A 16,132-nucleotide genomic window follows, 5' to 3' on the forward strand; every position below is an offset into this window, starting at 1 on the left:
CACTGTTGCTACTGTGCAATAGAAAAGATTAAATAATCTTAATAGTGGATGAAAGTCACATTCTAGACAACAATATTTAATTATCAGTTTAAATAAAGTGGACATTCCGAAGAGATAAACAACATTCCATAGATAGTATGCATCCTGCCACACCCACTCAAGGCTTTTCTGTGGTCCAAGGGAAATAACTCCGATGATGTCATCCTCATTAAAAATGCCAGCAAACCGACTCGGGTGTAATTTTTGACCTTTAACATTCACAATATTCAAAGCACTACATCAACTTGAATATGATTATCAGAATAGAAAATGTCGCACATGCAGCATTAAAACTATTGGTCGGTGGGATGTATGCAGCATTTTAAAGCACAGGTGATCGCCGAGTGAATCGGGATGCCGCTGGGCGCGGTGATGCTGTTCAATAAACGACAGGGGCTGGGGTGAAAGTTACATAAATATAAGGCAATATAAACACTCTTTATGGTAACGAAAACTTATTAAAGTATTAACAATTCGTGCATTGAAATACTTACAAGATTTAACCCTCAGCAACAGTTTTTGGTCTGCTCTGCCGGGAAAGTCACTCATCAAGTTCAGATACTAATGGCGGATGGGTAACAGGTTTGATGGTCGGTGAATAAATTACCAATATCTTATAAAAATGTTCTAAAGCTCCAAAAAGAGAGCATTTTACTTCACGTGTTATGAAAATAATTCCTGTTTTACTTTTTGAAAAATGTAATGATATAAGTGAGTGATAGATATAGATTTCAGTTTGTTTTTAATGTATACCGTCAGTTGTACTTATTGATGGAACAGCCATATTTTTTGGCTAATTTCGGATTCATTTCCGGAAATCTTTGAGGGGTACCATAAGGGAAACTAATTTAGACACTGAATACATTGTGGTTTTGAATAATTTTTATTGACTGTCGTGATTTATATCGATGTTTACACAATCACCTGATTAGCCTCATTCCCTTATTGTTAATTAGTCATCAATAGTTTTCTTTTTCTTTTTAAAATCTTAGTTAATTTGTCGATAACTCCATAAACAGGACACCTGTGCATTCCGACCGATTAATGTACGTCATTGTTCACTCTTTTGATTGTTTTTTTTGTGGCTGTATGGAAGTTTTTTTTCATATCGTCCTATTTTACTCATGCTAAAAGTTCGTGGTTAAATTTAAATCATTGGATCCATGATGGGAGGGAAGCAAATGATTCTTGGTGATAGAAAAACTTAAGAAACGGAAAGTGTTTCCTTTAATCCGGTATTTGATTAATAATGAAAACAATTAGTACCATCATTACTTATTTCAAATAAAATGACAAATATAGATTGACAAATTACCTGTCCCTCAGACTAATTTTCCGGAATCATCCGTTTCGAGTTTTAGACCGAATTTAATGACGTCAACAATAACAAAGCCACGTGATCACTCCACATGTCTGCCAGGAAAGCGTCAGTCTGGATTCGTTTGTGACAATTTGTCTCCATCTCATGGCCATAGGAAACGCAAAGGCATCAGACCATGTCAGAGTCATCGATTGCATTACAAGACATGAAATGAAAGTATTACTATGACTAAACTACCTTTGTAAACAATCTAATGAACGTTTCAAGATCGAACACGTTGACAGGACTAAGCTAACGGTAGGGACACGTTGACAGGACTAAGCTAACGGTAGGGACACATTACAGGTGCGGGATGTCGAGTGAAACACCGGTACCGTTACAGACGTTCGTCTTCTTTGATCTTGAGGCGACCGGTCTGACACGGCCACGCATCACTGAGTTGTGTCTGTTGTCTGTCCAGCGAGAGGAACTGCTGACCTCGCATGGTTTTCCTAGGGTGGTTAACAAGTTGACTCTCTGCGTAGATCCACAGAAAGCAATCGAACCGACGGCCAGTAACATAACAGGTATGTTCAATCATCAGATAAGATACTTATCTGGTACATGGGATACCGTGATCAGCAAGGCAGTTTCCGCCAGTTGTCACATGGTGGTTTACTACCCTATCACCCGTATCAGGTCAGAAGGGTGGGTGGGTTTATAAAAAAAATTTAAAAAATGTTCAATCATCAGTATCTCATTAATGAAAAGTGTACATGTTATCGTAAAACTGTTAAAAACTTATATAATAATATAGAGTAATTACATAAACTGTTAAAATAATGCAGACATATATCTAGAATGACATTTTACATGTAACAGATCGATATCCTCACAACATGTAATTACATAACCTATTGAACAATTGCTGGGTTTTTTTCTGCTAATTTACAGCTTTAATTTGTTTAGAAAAAATGCAAGCCTATAACTATATAAGCTACCACCACAGTTAGATTACGTATCCTGGTTATTTTTTAAAATGTTCATTGCAGACACTGCTGCCTTCCAATTCTTTATAGTTGTGAGATTTTTTCATGATAATTTATTTCCCTTACCGTTATTTTTAAATTAGTGTTGATGGCATACAAATTACAAATTATTGTTTACACATTTCAATGTTTCAGGCCTATACAATGACATCCTGGAATCCCAGACTTCATTTGACCAGAAGGTAGTGGAGATAATGACATTGTTCCTTTCCAGATTACCCAAGCCAGTTTGTCTGGTTGCACATTATGGAAACGGTTTTGACTACCCACTTCTGAATGCAGAATTGAAACGGATCAAATGTGAACTTCCATTGGAGGTGTTGTGTGTGGACAGTCTGGACGCTATCAGGGCTATAGATACCAAGGCTCTGTATGAAGAGGAGGTGGCCCGCAGAGATATCCAAAATCAAAATAATTCAACACCCACACATCAGGGAATCAAACAAAATGCAAGGCCAAATCATTCCAGAACATTTGAACTTCAACAAGACACCCTGCATGATAAACGCAAAGCTGACACAGATAGCATCAACCATGTCAGGAAAAGACTTTTTACTGATGCAGATATAAAAGCTAAAGACCAACAACATTCAGGGGATATAAAACCTGGTCCATCTACATCTGTTGTGCCAGCACCTGGTGTAGAACAGTCAAACTCTCACAGTGTACAGAATGTTAAACTACCTTCTGTCTCCATAATGATGGACTCTCAACAAAGTGTCACAGATGACATGCTGATGGAAGCTGTAGATTTTGTTGAGGCTAATGTGAGCTCGGAGACAGGTACTTCACTGTCAGTATCTCCTAGTGGTGCTACTGTACCTAGTGGTGCTACTGTACCTAGTGGTGCTACTGTACCTAGTGGTGCTACTGTACCAGGGACAAAAGTTGATGAGAGATGTGATGGATCTGGTGCTGGTAAAGATGGCATTAGTTTACCAGGAACAAGTGATCCAGTAACGAAAAACAATGGAATGTGTCGCAGTCAGTGTGGGGACAAATTGGAAGAAAAAGTATCCAACTCAACAGCACCACATCAGGCTGATGTCAAAGATGACACAGGGAAATCTACATCTATAGATCAAACACCAGTGACTCCTAGCAACACTACGCCTGCTAACACAGGAGTTAATGTATGTAATAATAACATAACACCAGTGACCACATCAGCCTCGGATCAGGGGCAGACAACTAGTCCTATCATTCTACCTCGACTGTCGTACAAACTAGAACAGATATACTTCCGTACATTCGGTGTGAAGCCCCCTCTGTCTCATAATGCAGAGGACGATTGTATTACCTTGATGAAGGTTTGCAAGAAAAGGTGTCCTCAATTCTTAGAATGGGCCGACAAACACAAGACATCGCTGTCATGTCTCCAGCCGTTGTATGGACCATAGACCAACACCATGTATGAACCATTGTCAATCTTTCCACTGGAAAAGTTTTTAAAATCTACAGACACGGGCATATTTACATATTCTACTCTCTCAATCATTTTACTAATAAGTGTGACTATTAGCAGACTCGGCAGCTAATGCCAGTACATATACTGTTCTCTCGTATAAGATGGAGTTGGAATGACACTTGACATATAGGGATGTACCTGCTGTTATTGTTGTGGAACTTTTGATCAAAATATAGAACTTTGTTCTATTTGATAATGTACTATAGGTATAAAACTTCTTTGTACATTTATCCAAACCTTATAGCCTTGATATCTCATCTTAGTAGTTTTTTTATACTTTAGAATAGCTTATTTTTATGTGTTATACTACCGCATGTATCTTTATTTGTTAATTGTTAGATGACCGAGTACTGGTACTTTATTACTAAATGTGTTTACCTGGTACTGTTATTATCATGAATCAAATACAAAGTAAATTAACTTTTTGGAATTAAGTCACATACATTTGAATAGAAGTATATATAGCTAAGAAATTTTTAAAGTTTGATTATTTTACATATATTCTTTTAACATTTAAATTGTGTTTCACAAAGTATTCATATTTGTTAGTATCACAAAGAAATCTGGTTTTTAGGTGTTGTTTAGAGAAATTTAAATATCAGTAAATTTTACTGTATTTTTTTTCTTAAAAAAACAAACAATTTTAACAATCAATGAGTGTGTTTCAACCTTTTTATAGATCTATTTTGTTATGAACTGATGGAGGAAAAATTGCAGGAATAATTAAGTAGATCACTGGGTCAATTTGATCTATATTCCTGTGCCATTTTGTTTAAGAGGTGATGTTACATTTTTATACCATTTACCGGGCATTCTATTACAACTCTTTACATGTAATATTTAGATATCATTGTTTATAAAAAGATAGTATTGTTTGCACTACGTGTAATGTAGGGTACAAAATCAGATACCATATAGCCTGTTATGTTTGGGGAGATGGTATTTTTGCAATTTCACAGGTTATTGTTATAATCACAAAAATTTGATAAGTGAAATTAAGAAATGTTTTATTAGGCCAAAAAAAAATCTGTTTAGGGTTACCTGACCGATCCTAATTTTTACCCCAACCCTAATTTTTTTTCACTTTTCTACGAAAAAAAAATTTAAAAGTCTGGATTTCGATTTCAGACTCAGGTTCCAGCCATGACTTTGAGTGAAAACTCTAAAAAAAAATCCCTACCTACCGACCCTTTTTTTTGCCAATGCAGCCCTAAACAGACATTTTTTTGGCCTTAGTACATGTTTTTGTTAAGTTTCCACCTATACTATAGATATTACAGATATACCGGTATACGTTTTGTTTTACATGTGTGTATATTACATGTTATAAAGTTTCCACTTTTACTATAGATATTATACATATACATGTACACTGCCCTTCACTATAGATATTATACATATACATGTACACTGCCCTTCACTATAGATATTATATGTTTTGTTTTATGTGTGTGTATATAGTACATGTTTTTGTACCTATACTATAGATAGATTTTACAGATATACATGTACAGTGCCATCAGTTTTACCTTTATATGTTATTATAATGAACGATAAGTTATATATGATGTACCATTTATCGGGATATTTTGGCATCTGGAAATCATTAAAATTTATTAAGGATTAAGATTATATGTAGTGGAGCTAGGCTGCATGCATGCTTTCTTGTTTTACAGTCATTTAATATAAATATTTTATAATGCCATTTAATTTTGTTCATTGTGTATTTTAACTTTTGGAAGTTTAGGGTAAAATTGTGACTTTTAAGCTATTACTATGAAAATCAAAATGTGTTCAGGTTGACAGTTAATTTGGCTATAGCTATAAATCTGTGGCTCTGTATACATGTACATGCTAATCAAAGCACCCACAGTAAAATATTGGAGTACCAGAAGTTTGTTGTTGGGGTCAAAAGCATTTACTTTAGGAATTACATGTTTATAATTTAATTACCACAGTTTATCAGAAAATTTCATATTTTTTTTTTAACTTTAGAAATATATTTTGATGTTTATTATATCAACTTGTACACGCAATTTATTTTTTAAAATGGAACTTCTTATATATACAGAGATGTATGTAATAAGACGACTTATTTTGGAATAAATGAACTTAATTGGAACTTTACACAATATTACAAAGATCAAAAAATAAATAGTGTGATAAAGTTTTAAAAGTATTTCAGTGCTTTATTTGAGGATTTGGAATTTGATATCATTTGATTATCATTCGCCCCGTACCACTTCCTCCTTAATCAGTCCCCGGGTGACCTCCTTAGTCAGTGGTCGCATGTTTAAGGTGTTCCCACACATTACCACTAGCCCTCCACCTCTGGGTGTCCCCACATATTACCACTAGCCCTCCACCTCTGGGTGTCCCCACATATTACCACTAGCCCTCCATCTCTGGGTGTCCCCACATTTTACCACTAGCCCTCCCCTTGGTGTCCCCACATATTACCACTAGCCCTCCACCTCTGGGTGTCCCCACATATTACCACTAGCCCTCCCCTTGGTGTCCCCACATATTACCACTAGCCCTCCCCTTGGTGTCCCCACATATTACCACTAGCCCTCCCCTTGGTGTCCCCACATATTACCACTAGCCCTCCCCTTGGTGTCCCCACATATTACCACTAGCCCTCCACCTCTGGGTGTCCCCACATATTACCACTAGCCCTCCACCTCTGGGTGTCCCCACATATAACCACTAGCCCTCCCCACATATTACCACTAGCCCTCCACCTCTGGGTGTCCCCACATATTACCACTAGCCCTCCACCTCTGGGTGTCCCCACATATTACCACTAGCCCTACACCTCTGGGTGTTCCCACATATTACCACTAGCCCTCCCCTTGGTGTCCCCACATTTTACCACTAGCCCTCCACCTCTGGGTGTCCCCACATATTACCACTAGCCCTACACCTCTGGGTGTTCCCACATATTACCACTAGCCCTCCCCTTGGTGTCCCCACATATTACCACTAGCCCTCCACCTCTGGGTGTCCCCACATATTACCACTAGCCCTACACCTCTGGGTGTCCCCACATATTACCACTAGCCCTACACCTCTGGGTGTCCCCACATATTACCACTAGCCCTACACCTCTGGGTGTCCCCACATATTACCACTAGCCCTACACCTCTGGGTGTCCCCACATATAACCACTAGCCCTCCCCTTGGTGTCCCCACATTTTACAACTAGCCCTACACCTCTGGGTGTCCCCACATATAACCACTAGCCCTCCACCTCTGGGTGTCCCCAAATATTACCATGGCCACTAGCCCTCCAACTCTGTGTATCCCAACATATTACCACTAGCCCTCCACCTCGGGGTGTTCCCCACATATATCCCCACATATCACCACTAGCCCTCCACCTCTGGGTGTCCCCACATATTACCACTAGCCCTCCACCTCGGGGTGCCCCACATATTACCACTAGCCCTCCAACTCTGGGTGTCCCCACATATCACCACTAGCCCTCCACCTCTGGGTGTCCCCACATATCACCACTAGCCCTACACCTCTGGGTTTTAAGTTTCAATCCCTTGTGGGGCAGTTGCCAATACTGACTGTAGGTCAGTAGTTTTCTCCCCCTTTCCTGCTCTTTGCTTGGCGCATCCTTAACCTATTACTTATAGGACATACCACACCTTTTGGATAATCAACAATTCTCGTTAAAAGGCAGTTGCCCACAAAAACAGCTGTCTATTTCGTTGTTTACAACCATCTATTTTTGTCAAAAAATAAGTATTGGCCAATATTTGATCAATATTTAGCCCACCATCTGTGGGCTATTCAAATCATTTTTCGTCTGTGGTCCGTCCTTCCATCCTTAACAATTCTTGTAATATCGCTATTTCTCAGAAAGTACAAAAAAAGATCTTTCTCAAATTTCAAATATATGTTTCCCTAGGACTCAATTGTGCATATTGCATTTTGGGATTGATCGTTCAACAAGATGTCTGACAGGCCACCATCTTGAATATTGATAATTGAAGTTTGTTACCACTATTTTTCAGAAAGTGCTAACGGGATCTCTCTGAAATTTTATATATGGGTTGTAATTTGTTCCTATAGATTGTCAATTGCATGACTGATAAGCAGCTACCATCTTGGATTTTGTTACTGATGAGTACTGTTGAGGTCCAGCATCCTCTAATTAAATTTGTATGATCTCCTTGGTCCCCGAGATCTTCATACCAGGTATCCATTTTGGAACAAATTCAATCACAACAAGGCAGACAATGGTCACATTGACAATTGATTTTGCTAAACAGACTTATTGTGGAGGGTCCCTATGTGTGTTCAATATGTCCACGGAAAAGAGAAAAGAAGAAATAAGATAGAAAAGATATCTGTTTTCATTGTCTGACATACATCATTCTTTGGTGGGTGCCAAATGCCAATATCCCTTTGGGATCTCTTGTTCATAACAACATAACACCTTTGTTTTAAAAATATGTCATTTTATTTCTTTCCTTTTATTTTCTTTGTCTTTCTTTTTAGACTTTTCTTGTACTTGGGTAAGGCATCTGCCTCCAGACCACTCCCAAACTCTGACACTTTTGTTCTTTTAATCTTAGCCCTGAAAAAGAAGTAATCAAAAATTATGATTTATTTATTTGTTTTGCAAAAATGACCTCAAATATAAAGAAATTCAATCCTCCGGGAATGACAACTTTACAATAAGTATGATTATTATATGGCTGTGTGTTTTACTCGCTCCTGATTGGCTAAAACTACACTTTTCCGTCACAATTAAACTCGATATCCACCCTAAAATTCCAAACTATGTATTGTCACATCATCCCAGATTGATATAAGGTTCAAAAAGATCAAGGTCGAACCCAAATATAGAAATAATGCATTGGGACGTCATGTTATATAACATCACAATCACTTTCGGGGTTGATATAAGATTCAAACAGGTTGTCAAGATATCAAAGCTATTGTGACATCATCATTCAGCAAGATGTAATGGAGGGCAGCAGGTTTACTGCAATCTATGTGACCCTACCAATATTTGCGTGTAATTTTTGCAAGATTTTTCAAAGTAATAAAAACATAAAACATTTTGCATGGTAATCTCTTTATTTTATGGATATTATCGGCCATCAATTTTTTTCGTATCATTCAACAGGACTACTCAATATCATGAAGGGGATATACATGTGAAATGTTTAGTCAAAGGTTTTTCATCATGAAAAAACCATGTAATATAACAGATATTGACCTGTTTTCAGGTGGATACTGTGATTTATCACCCCTCAATAACCCTTGGCCTTCGACCTCAGGTGATGTTACTTTCTCGAGTTGATATATCACCGTATTCACCTCAAAACAGGTCGATATTTGTATAGTATCTATCAAGCCTACCTCGACTTATCCTGGCCTTCCTTTTTATCCTTTACTTTCTTGCCAGCTGGAGTTTTGATTTTTGAAGGGGACTCCCTAAGACCAAAACTTTTAGCCAGGTGACCAAGGTGCAGATGTTTCACATGAAATATGGATTTCATCTCGGATGGATAGGTGGCATAGGCTTTCACAAACGACTGAAAACCTGAAATTGTGAGGAATCAAAACCCTTGAGTGTTATCAAATGTATATTGCAATATGAATGAACACCAGAGAAAAAGAAAAACATAGGTCTGATAGTAGATGTCAAAACTCGGAAAATAATTGTGTTTAGTTTTGTTTCCTGACAGAACAATGACCAATAATCAATGCCACCTGAGAAGACTTCGACCAATCAATTGAGAATTTCATTCCAGACTCGGGGGAAGAAACCATCATGCAAATTACCTTTTACAGCCAAACTTGCCATTTCTGCATTGTCATCAATGTAATCTTCAACACACATCTGAAAGTAGGTCGCTGCTTCCTCACTTGTCCTTGGTAGCTCCCTCTGGTGGAGATAAAAAAATTACAAATTCAGGGAAGATTATCATCACTCTATCTAAGATTCAATCACTATAATGAAGATGATGGTCCTTTAGGAGATACTTACCTGGTCATTCTTGCTTGGTAGATCTGTGACCACACTCAGTAAACTGTGTAGAACTTTCTTCATATGAAGCTCCTCCGGACTTAATAAAAAAAACAAATTGTTTATCAGTGAGTTTTCTGGGTTTACTAATGAAAACATCAAATTGACACAAGAAATCTCAGGGAAGCCCACCAAATTTAAGAATAATCTATGTCAATAGAAAGAAGGATCTTTTCCCTTCTTTTTCCTTTTCCACTGTAACTACTGAGTTCACATAAGGAAGCTTTATATGAAGTCTACATTGTAGCAATGCACTTCAATAGTCAAATTCAATATGGCCACTGTGTTGTTTAGGGTTTATTTTAAAATGGAACTAAGAACGAAGGACCAGGCAGCTATGTTATTTCTTGATCATGCATTTAAAAAATGCAATTGGAAGAACTCTAGAAAGCAGGACATAGAATTTCAGAGATATTCCAGTATTTTTTTTACAAAATAGTGGTAACTGAATTGTCAAAATTTAAGATGGCTGATTGTTTGCCAGCTTGTTGTCTGATGGTCCTAACATTCAATACCCATACCAAGGCGCCAAGAGAAGGCTGCATATGGGATTTGAGGTAGATCTCTCCAGTACTTTGTTTCATCATACTTTTTTCCTCAATATTCAAAACCTGAGAAATTATGTCAACCTTGATACACATCTCCTAAATGATACTCACCCAATGTGATCTTTATTGAGTTGAGGGATAAACTCCACTTCTGACGGCATCAGGAACAGTAAAGAGTGTCCCAGTTTTCCTGCCCGAGCTGTTCGCCCAATTCTATGTACATAGTCACTATTTGACCCCGGGGCTGTGTATTGTACAATCCATCGCACATGTGGTAGGTCAAGACCACGACAGGCAACATCCTACAACATTATGACATCTTATATATTAGCTTCATCCATGTTAATTTTTAAGATAATTATCTATGTAGAAAAACCGTATTTCATTGAAAATGTTACCAGTTAAATACTGATTTGTTGATGTAGGCTTCCTTAGATCTCAAGGATTTATATAATATGTGTAAAGGTGGGATTATCATCGCCACTTCAATTTTTCAATTTTTTTTACCATATGTGGATGATGGAGCTCCTTGTATACCCCCAGATTCAGTCTTGAAGGCAATATGGTTGTAATATTTAATATTGATTCTAAAAATGCATAGTATATATAATCAATGTTATACTGATAGCAAAGATGTGAATGTCATATTGGGGTACATGTACATGTTATTATCAAAACGAATAATACGATGTACCTCACACAATGTCCCATACATAATGAAGAATTTGTTGAATACTATTACATATACTAATTAAATACTCAAAGCTACATATTTCTTCATAGAAAATTCGGTGATTTTTACTTACTGTACAAAATAAAATGCCAGACTTTGCCTTGGAGAAGCTTTGGTACACGTCAGCCCGGTCCTGAGAAGTAATCAGTCACACATTTAAAACATTAATGAGAATAATCATAAAATACAAAACAACAATAAAATATCTAATGATAATTGATAATCACATTGATTGATATTGATTAATATTTCTAAATTGTTAAAATACAAGATGGTTGCCTGTCAGCCATGTTGCATTTAGATAACACATCTACTGTATGAGTTGAAAAAAAGATTTTTTTTAAATTTAGCTATTTGACTACATGTACTTTCAGCCCTTTTCTGAGTCTCCTGGTAGTTGGGGACCATGCGCTTCAAATTTCTGATTGGCAAAAGGCAATAGAAGGAAAGGTCAAAATTTCATTGCATTTGCTTCAATACTTCTGGAAGGGATGTTAATTTTTTTCAAATGTTTACAGATGCATAAAACCAGACAAAAGGTGATTATAGAGTTCACCTTAGCTTGTCTGAGCTCATCAATTCAATACTACAAGAATTAACATAAGTTTAAATTGAAAGTTACTATGCAACCTTTTGAGCCATTTCTCCGTGCAGACGGAAGAAATCCAAGTTATCCTTTTCTGTCTTCTTCTTATGGCCAAGGTCAAGGTCAGCAAGAATGTCGGGTTCAGAGTTACCTCCCCCAAAGAAATGGTGGAAGATGGTGTAGTGAAACTCTACAGAGTCCTGGGTCGGTAGGAACACCAGCATTTTACCTGGCTTCTGTTTCACCTGATAACATCAATGTTTCTATACAGAGACTTTAAAAACAAATCATATATTAGACATCCAGGTGATAAATGCTGCCAATGTGACGAGTCTCAGTTTACAGGGAGTGAACCTAGCTCACCTTACATTTCTGTGTGATAAATGCTGCCAATGTGACGAGTCTTAGATTACATGGAGTGAACCTAGCTCACCTTATATTTCTGTGTGATAAATGCTGCCAATGTGATGAGTCTCAGTTTACAGGAAGTTGACCTAGCTCACCTTACATTTCTGTGTGATAAATGCTGCCAATGTGACGAGTCTTAGATTACATGGAGTGAACCTAGCTCACCTTATATTTCTGTGTGATAAATGCTGCCAATGTGATGAGTCTCAGTTTACAGGAAGTTGACCTAGCTCACCTTACATTTCTGTGTGATAAATGCTGCCAATGTGACGAGTCTTAGATTACATGGAGTGAACCTAGCTCACCTTATATTTCTGTGTGATAAATGCTGCCAATGTGATGAGTCTCAGTTTACAGGGAGTGAACCTAGCTCACCTTACATTTCTGTGTGATAAATGCTGCCAATGTGACGAGTCTTAGTTTACAGGGAGTGATGATGAATTGCTGTTTTAGATTCTCTGGCACACTGAATGACACCTTATCGTTTGACATTTCAGTAGTTTCTCCTGTCTGACTGGACTGTGTTGTGTTGTCCGACTGAGACAAATCTACTCGTACAGGATCTGTCAAGGAGATTCCAGCCATTCTCTCGACACCTAGAATTTCAAATTATCAATCTAAGTTTGTCTACTTACAATCAAAGATGCATAAAATATGTACTGATGTTTGTTATAGAACCAGTGAATGTTTCACATGTGACATTTCAATGTCTAGTATGATCACTATCACCTCCATCAGACAAATGACCAGGCAGCATATTTATTGACAAGAAGTTTTTAAATTTCTTTTAACATATTTGACCTTGAATGAAGGTCAAGGTAATTCATCAGCACAAATTCAGAAGCCCTTTCACCAAGCACACTGTGTAGTGCTTTAAACACAAAGGGAGAGGGAATTAATTTAGCAGAACACCTGCATATGCAATACTAGCACTTCTGCATAACGATAGTAAAATTCAAAATATTTGGCTGGTGTTAAAATTTCTGAATTTCAGGAAAACCATGAATATAGTGTAAAACTCCCATGCAATTTTCCTGCTCTACAGAACTACAGGCAAAATATCAGTACCCTGGAGCGTTTTGGTTATGAAGAGAAAGTCATTTGAATGAAAAGTTTATGCAATGTGAAAAGTGACGAACAGAACTCAATGAGTGTAATTCATCCTGAACCTTCAGATCATATGACCTATAAATGTCTGCCTTTGTGTCACCTTTGACAAACCTATTGATGTTTTTAATTTACCTTCTGTTAATGTGGCTGATAGTAATACTGTCTGTCTTGGTTTCTCCTCAGACTTAAACGCTCCATGTGACTTTACTTGAGCTGATCGTGCCATGTTTAATGCGTTGATGATTTGGGCGACATCTTTCTCATACCCCATGTCCAACATCCTTGTCAACAAACACAGTATCACTGATCATCACAAATATACACACTTCTCTACCTCCTGGATCAGACTGTCAGAGTCAAACTACAACTGGTTTATATACTGAACAGTAAAGTAATACAATCTCCCCTTTTCTGGAGAAGGAGTTGAAGTTGTATAAACACCCCCATCCAATCTTTTACAACATATGTGATGCCCCCAACATCAGCATCGTATCCAATAATACATGAACTTGCAAGTCTTTTACATGTGAATCAGGACATAAAAATGTGTCTCAATGGTTGAAAGGTTTATTGTAACAGATTAATGTGTCATGAGGACAGAAAGAGTTAAAATATGGCTGATTTTTTCGTCCACAACTTATGTTTTAGTTTACCTCTCCCCATTTGTTACAATTTTTTAAGCACCCCGGGCACTAATTACACCAAATACAGTACTAGTGATATCAATGAGGTTAGGATATTGTTAATTTAACGGTTTGTTCCAAAAATATCATTATCGTGATCATGGTGGCATGCAAGTTAGTTGAAAGGATGTATTTGCCTGTTCCAAAAATATCATTATCGTGATCATAAGTCTATAGTGATTTCAGGCCAAACTTTTTGTCTTGAGAAGACTTTTTGGACACAGACTTACCGATCAGCCTCGTCTAAAACCAGCCACTTTACTCTACGTAGACTTAGACAGTCTGTACTCCTTATATGGTCAATCAGCCGACCAGGGGTACACACCAAGATATTGATACCCTTCCTCAACCTGTAACACATCAAACTGGAGTTAAAATAACTAACATCAAACAAACATATACCACTTGTTACGGCTTTGCAGAAGCATTTTTTTGGTTAAAATTCAACAAATAATTCAAGAAGAAACACTTTTGTAACTGAAAATCAGTTCGTCAAATTTTGTTGTTGTTACCTGACAAAATCTGCAAAAATGTCCTGATGTTTTTAATTCATTTTCCTATATTACCCCGAAATTTCTCATTTTCCTGATTTGAGGTGAAAGTAATGAAGATATCCAAAATCATTATGTAAAGTTTTGTCAAAATCAGCCTGATAACAATTTCAGAAAGATTAGAAAAGAAGGTTAAAATGAGAAGATAACTAAGTTTGGTTGACTTAAATACATGTGTGTACCTGGCTTTGGCTGACTTAACTACATGTACCGGTATGTACCTGGCTTTGGCTGACTTAATAACATGTGTGTACTGGCTTTGGTGACTTACTACATTGTGTACCTGGCTTTGGCTGACTTAACTACATGTGTGTACCTGGCTTTGGCTGACTTAACTACATGTGTGTACCTGGCTTGGACTAACTACATGTTGTACCTGGCTTTGGCCGACTTAACTACATGTGTGTACCTGGCTTTGGCTGACTTAACTACATGTGTGTACCTGGCTTTCAAGAGGCCCAGAGGGCCTGTATCGCTCACCTGGTTTTTTGTTAGTAATTATCACAAGACTCTGACAATTAGAATAATAAGCAAAATTGACTCCCAAAGTTTAATTTTGAATCACAACCATACAATGATGCTATTGATACCATACAAATATGCTATCCAATACATAGGTTCAGAGAAAAAGTAATTTATATGAAAGTAGTAGCCTAATTGACCTTTTTGACCTCGCATCTATTGCCGTCTAAGGCCCGGGGGGTCAGCCCTATCATTTGTACAATTTCAAATCCCAACCCTATATAAGATGCTACCATTGCATTATAAGTGCTCTTCCATTCTTAGTTGCAGAGAAGAAGTCGTTTACATGGAAATAGCTAAATTAACCCCTTTGACCCCACCCTTCAGCCCCCGGGGGGTCAGCCCCATCATTTGCAAAATTTTGAATCCAAACCCTATAAGGATGTAACCATTGCATTATGAGCGTAATCCCATGTTAAGTTGCAGAGAAAAAGTCATTAATATGGAAATAGAAAAGTCAATGCATAGAAAACAAAATTCATAGAAAAGTCAATGCATAGAATAGTCAATTCATAGAAAAGTCAATTCATAGAATAGTCAATTCATAAAATAGTCAATGAATAGAAAACAAAATTCATATAAAAGTCAATTCATAGAATAGTCAATTCATAGAAAAGTCAATTCATAGAAAACAAAATTCATAGAAAAGTCAAGGAATAGAAAACAAAATTCATAGAAAAGTCAATTCATAGAAAAGTCAATGCATAGAATAGTCAATTCATAGAAAAGTCAATTCATAGAAAAGTCAATTCATAGAAAACAAAATTCATAGAAAAGTCAATTCATAGAAAAGTCAATTCATAGAAAACAAAATTCATAGAAAAGTCAATTCATAGAAAACAAAATTCATAGAAAAGTCAATTCATAGAATAGTCAATTCATAGAATAGTCAATTCATAGAAAAGTCAATTCATAGAATAGTCTATTCATAGAAAACAAAATTCATAGAAGAGTCAATTCATAGAAAAGTCAATTCATAGAATAGTCAATTCATAGAATAGTCAATTCATAGAAAACAAAATTCATAGAAAACAAAATTCATAGAAAAGTCAATTCATAGAAAACAAAATTCATAGAAAA

The 16,132-nt window shown here is 36.9% G+C and overlaps 2 protein-coding genes across 2 annotated transcripts in view; one reads left to right on the forward strand and one right to left on the reverse strand.

The window, feature by feature from the left end:
- Window positions 1–1,052: 1,052 nt before the first annotated feature.
- Window positions 1,053–8,213, forward strand: LOC138321914 (uncharacterized). Its single transcript, XM_069265946.1, has 2 exons — window positions 1,053–1,926; window positions 2,524–8,213. The coding sequence occupies exons 1-2, from the start codon at window positions 1,713–1,715 to the stop codon at window positions 3,786–3,788; spliced, it is 1,479 nt and encodes a 492-aa protein (XP_069122047.1). The 5' UTR covers window positions 1,053–1,712; the 3' UTR covers window positions 3,789–8,213.
- Window positions 8,214–8,314: 101 nt separating this feature from the next.
- The window catches only part of LOC138321913 (ATP-dependent DNA helicase DDX31-like), a 32,933-nt gene continuing 25,115 nt past the window's right edge, over window positions 8,315–16,132 (reverse strand). Inside the window, exons 13-17 of the mRNA XM_069265945.1 lie at window positions 10,571–10,761; window positions 9,873–9,951; window positions 9,668–9,770; window positions 9,242–9,425; window positions 8,315–8,450 (exon numbers count right to left, since the gene is read on the reverse strand). Coding sequence (XP_069122046.1) covers window positions 8,333–8,450; window positions 9,242–9,425; window positions 9,668–9,770; window positions 9,873–9,951; window positions 10,571–10,761 — 675 coding nt within the window. The 3' untranslated portion in view covers window positions 8,315–8,332. The remainder of the gene's footprint in view (window positions 8,451–9,241; window positions 9,426–9,667; window positions 9,771–9,872; window positions 9,952–10,570; window positions 10,762–16,132) is intronic.

This window comes from Argopecten irradians, chromosome 4 (genome assembly GCF_041381155.1).
Source record: "Argopecten irradians isolate NY chromosome 4, Ai_NY, whole genome shotgun sequence".
In the NCBI taxonomy this organism is placed as follows: Eukaryota; Metazoa; Mollusca; class Bivalvia; order Pectinida; family Pectinidae; genus Argopecten; species Argopecten irradians.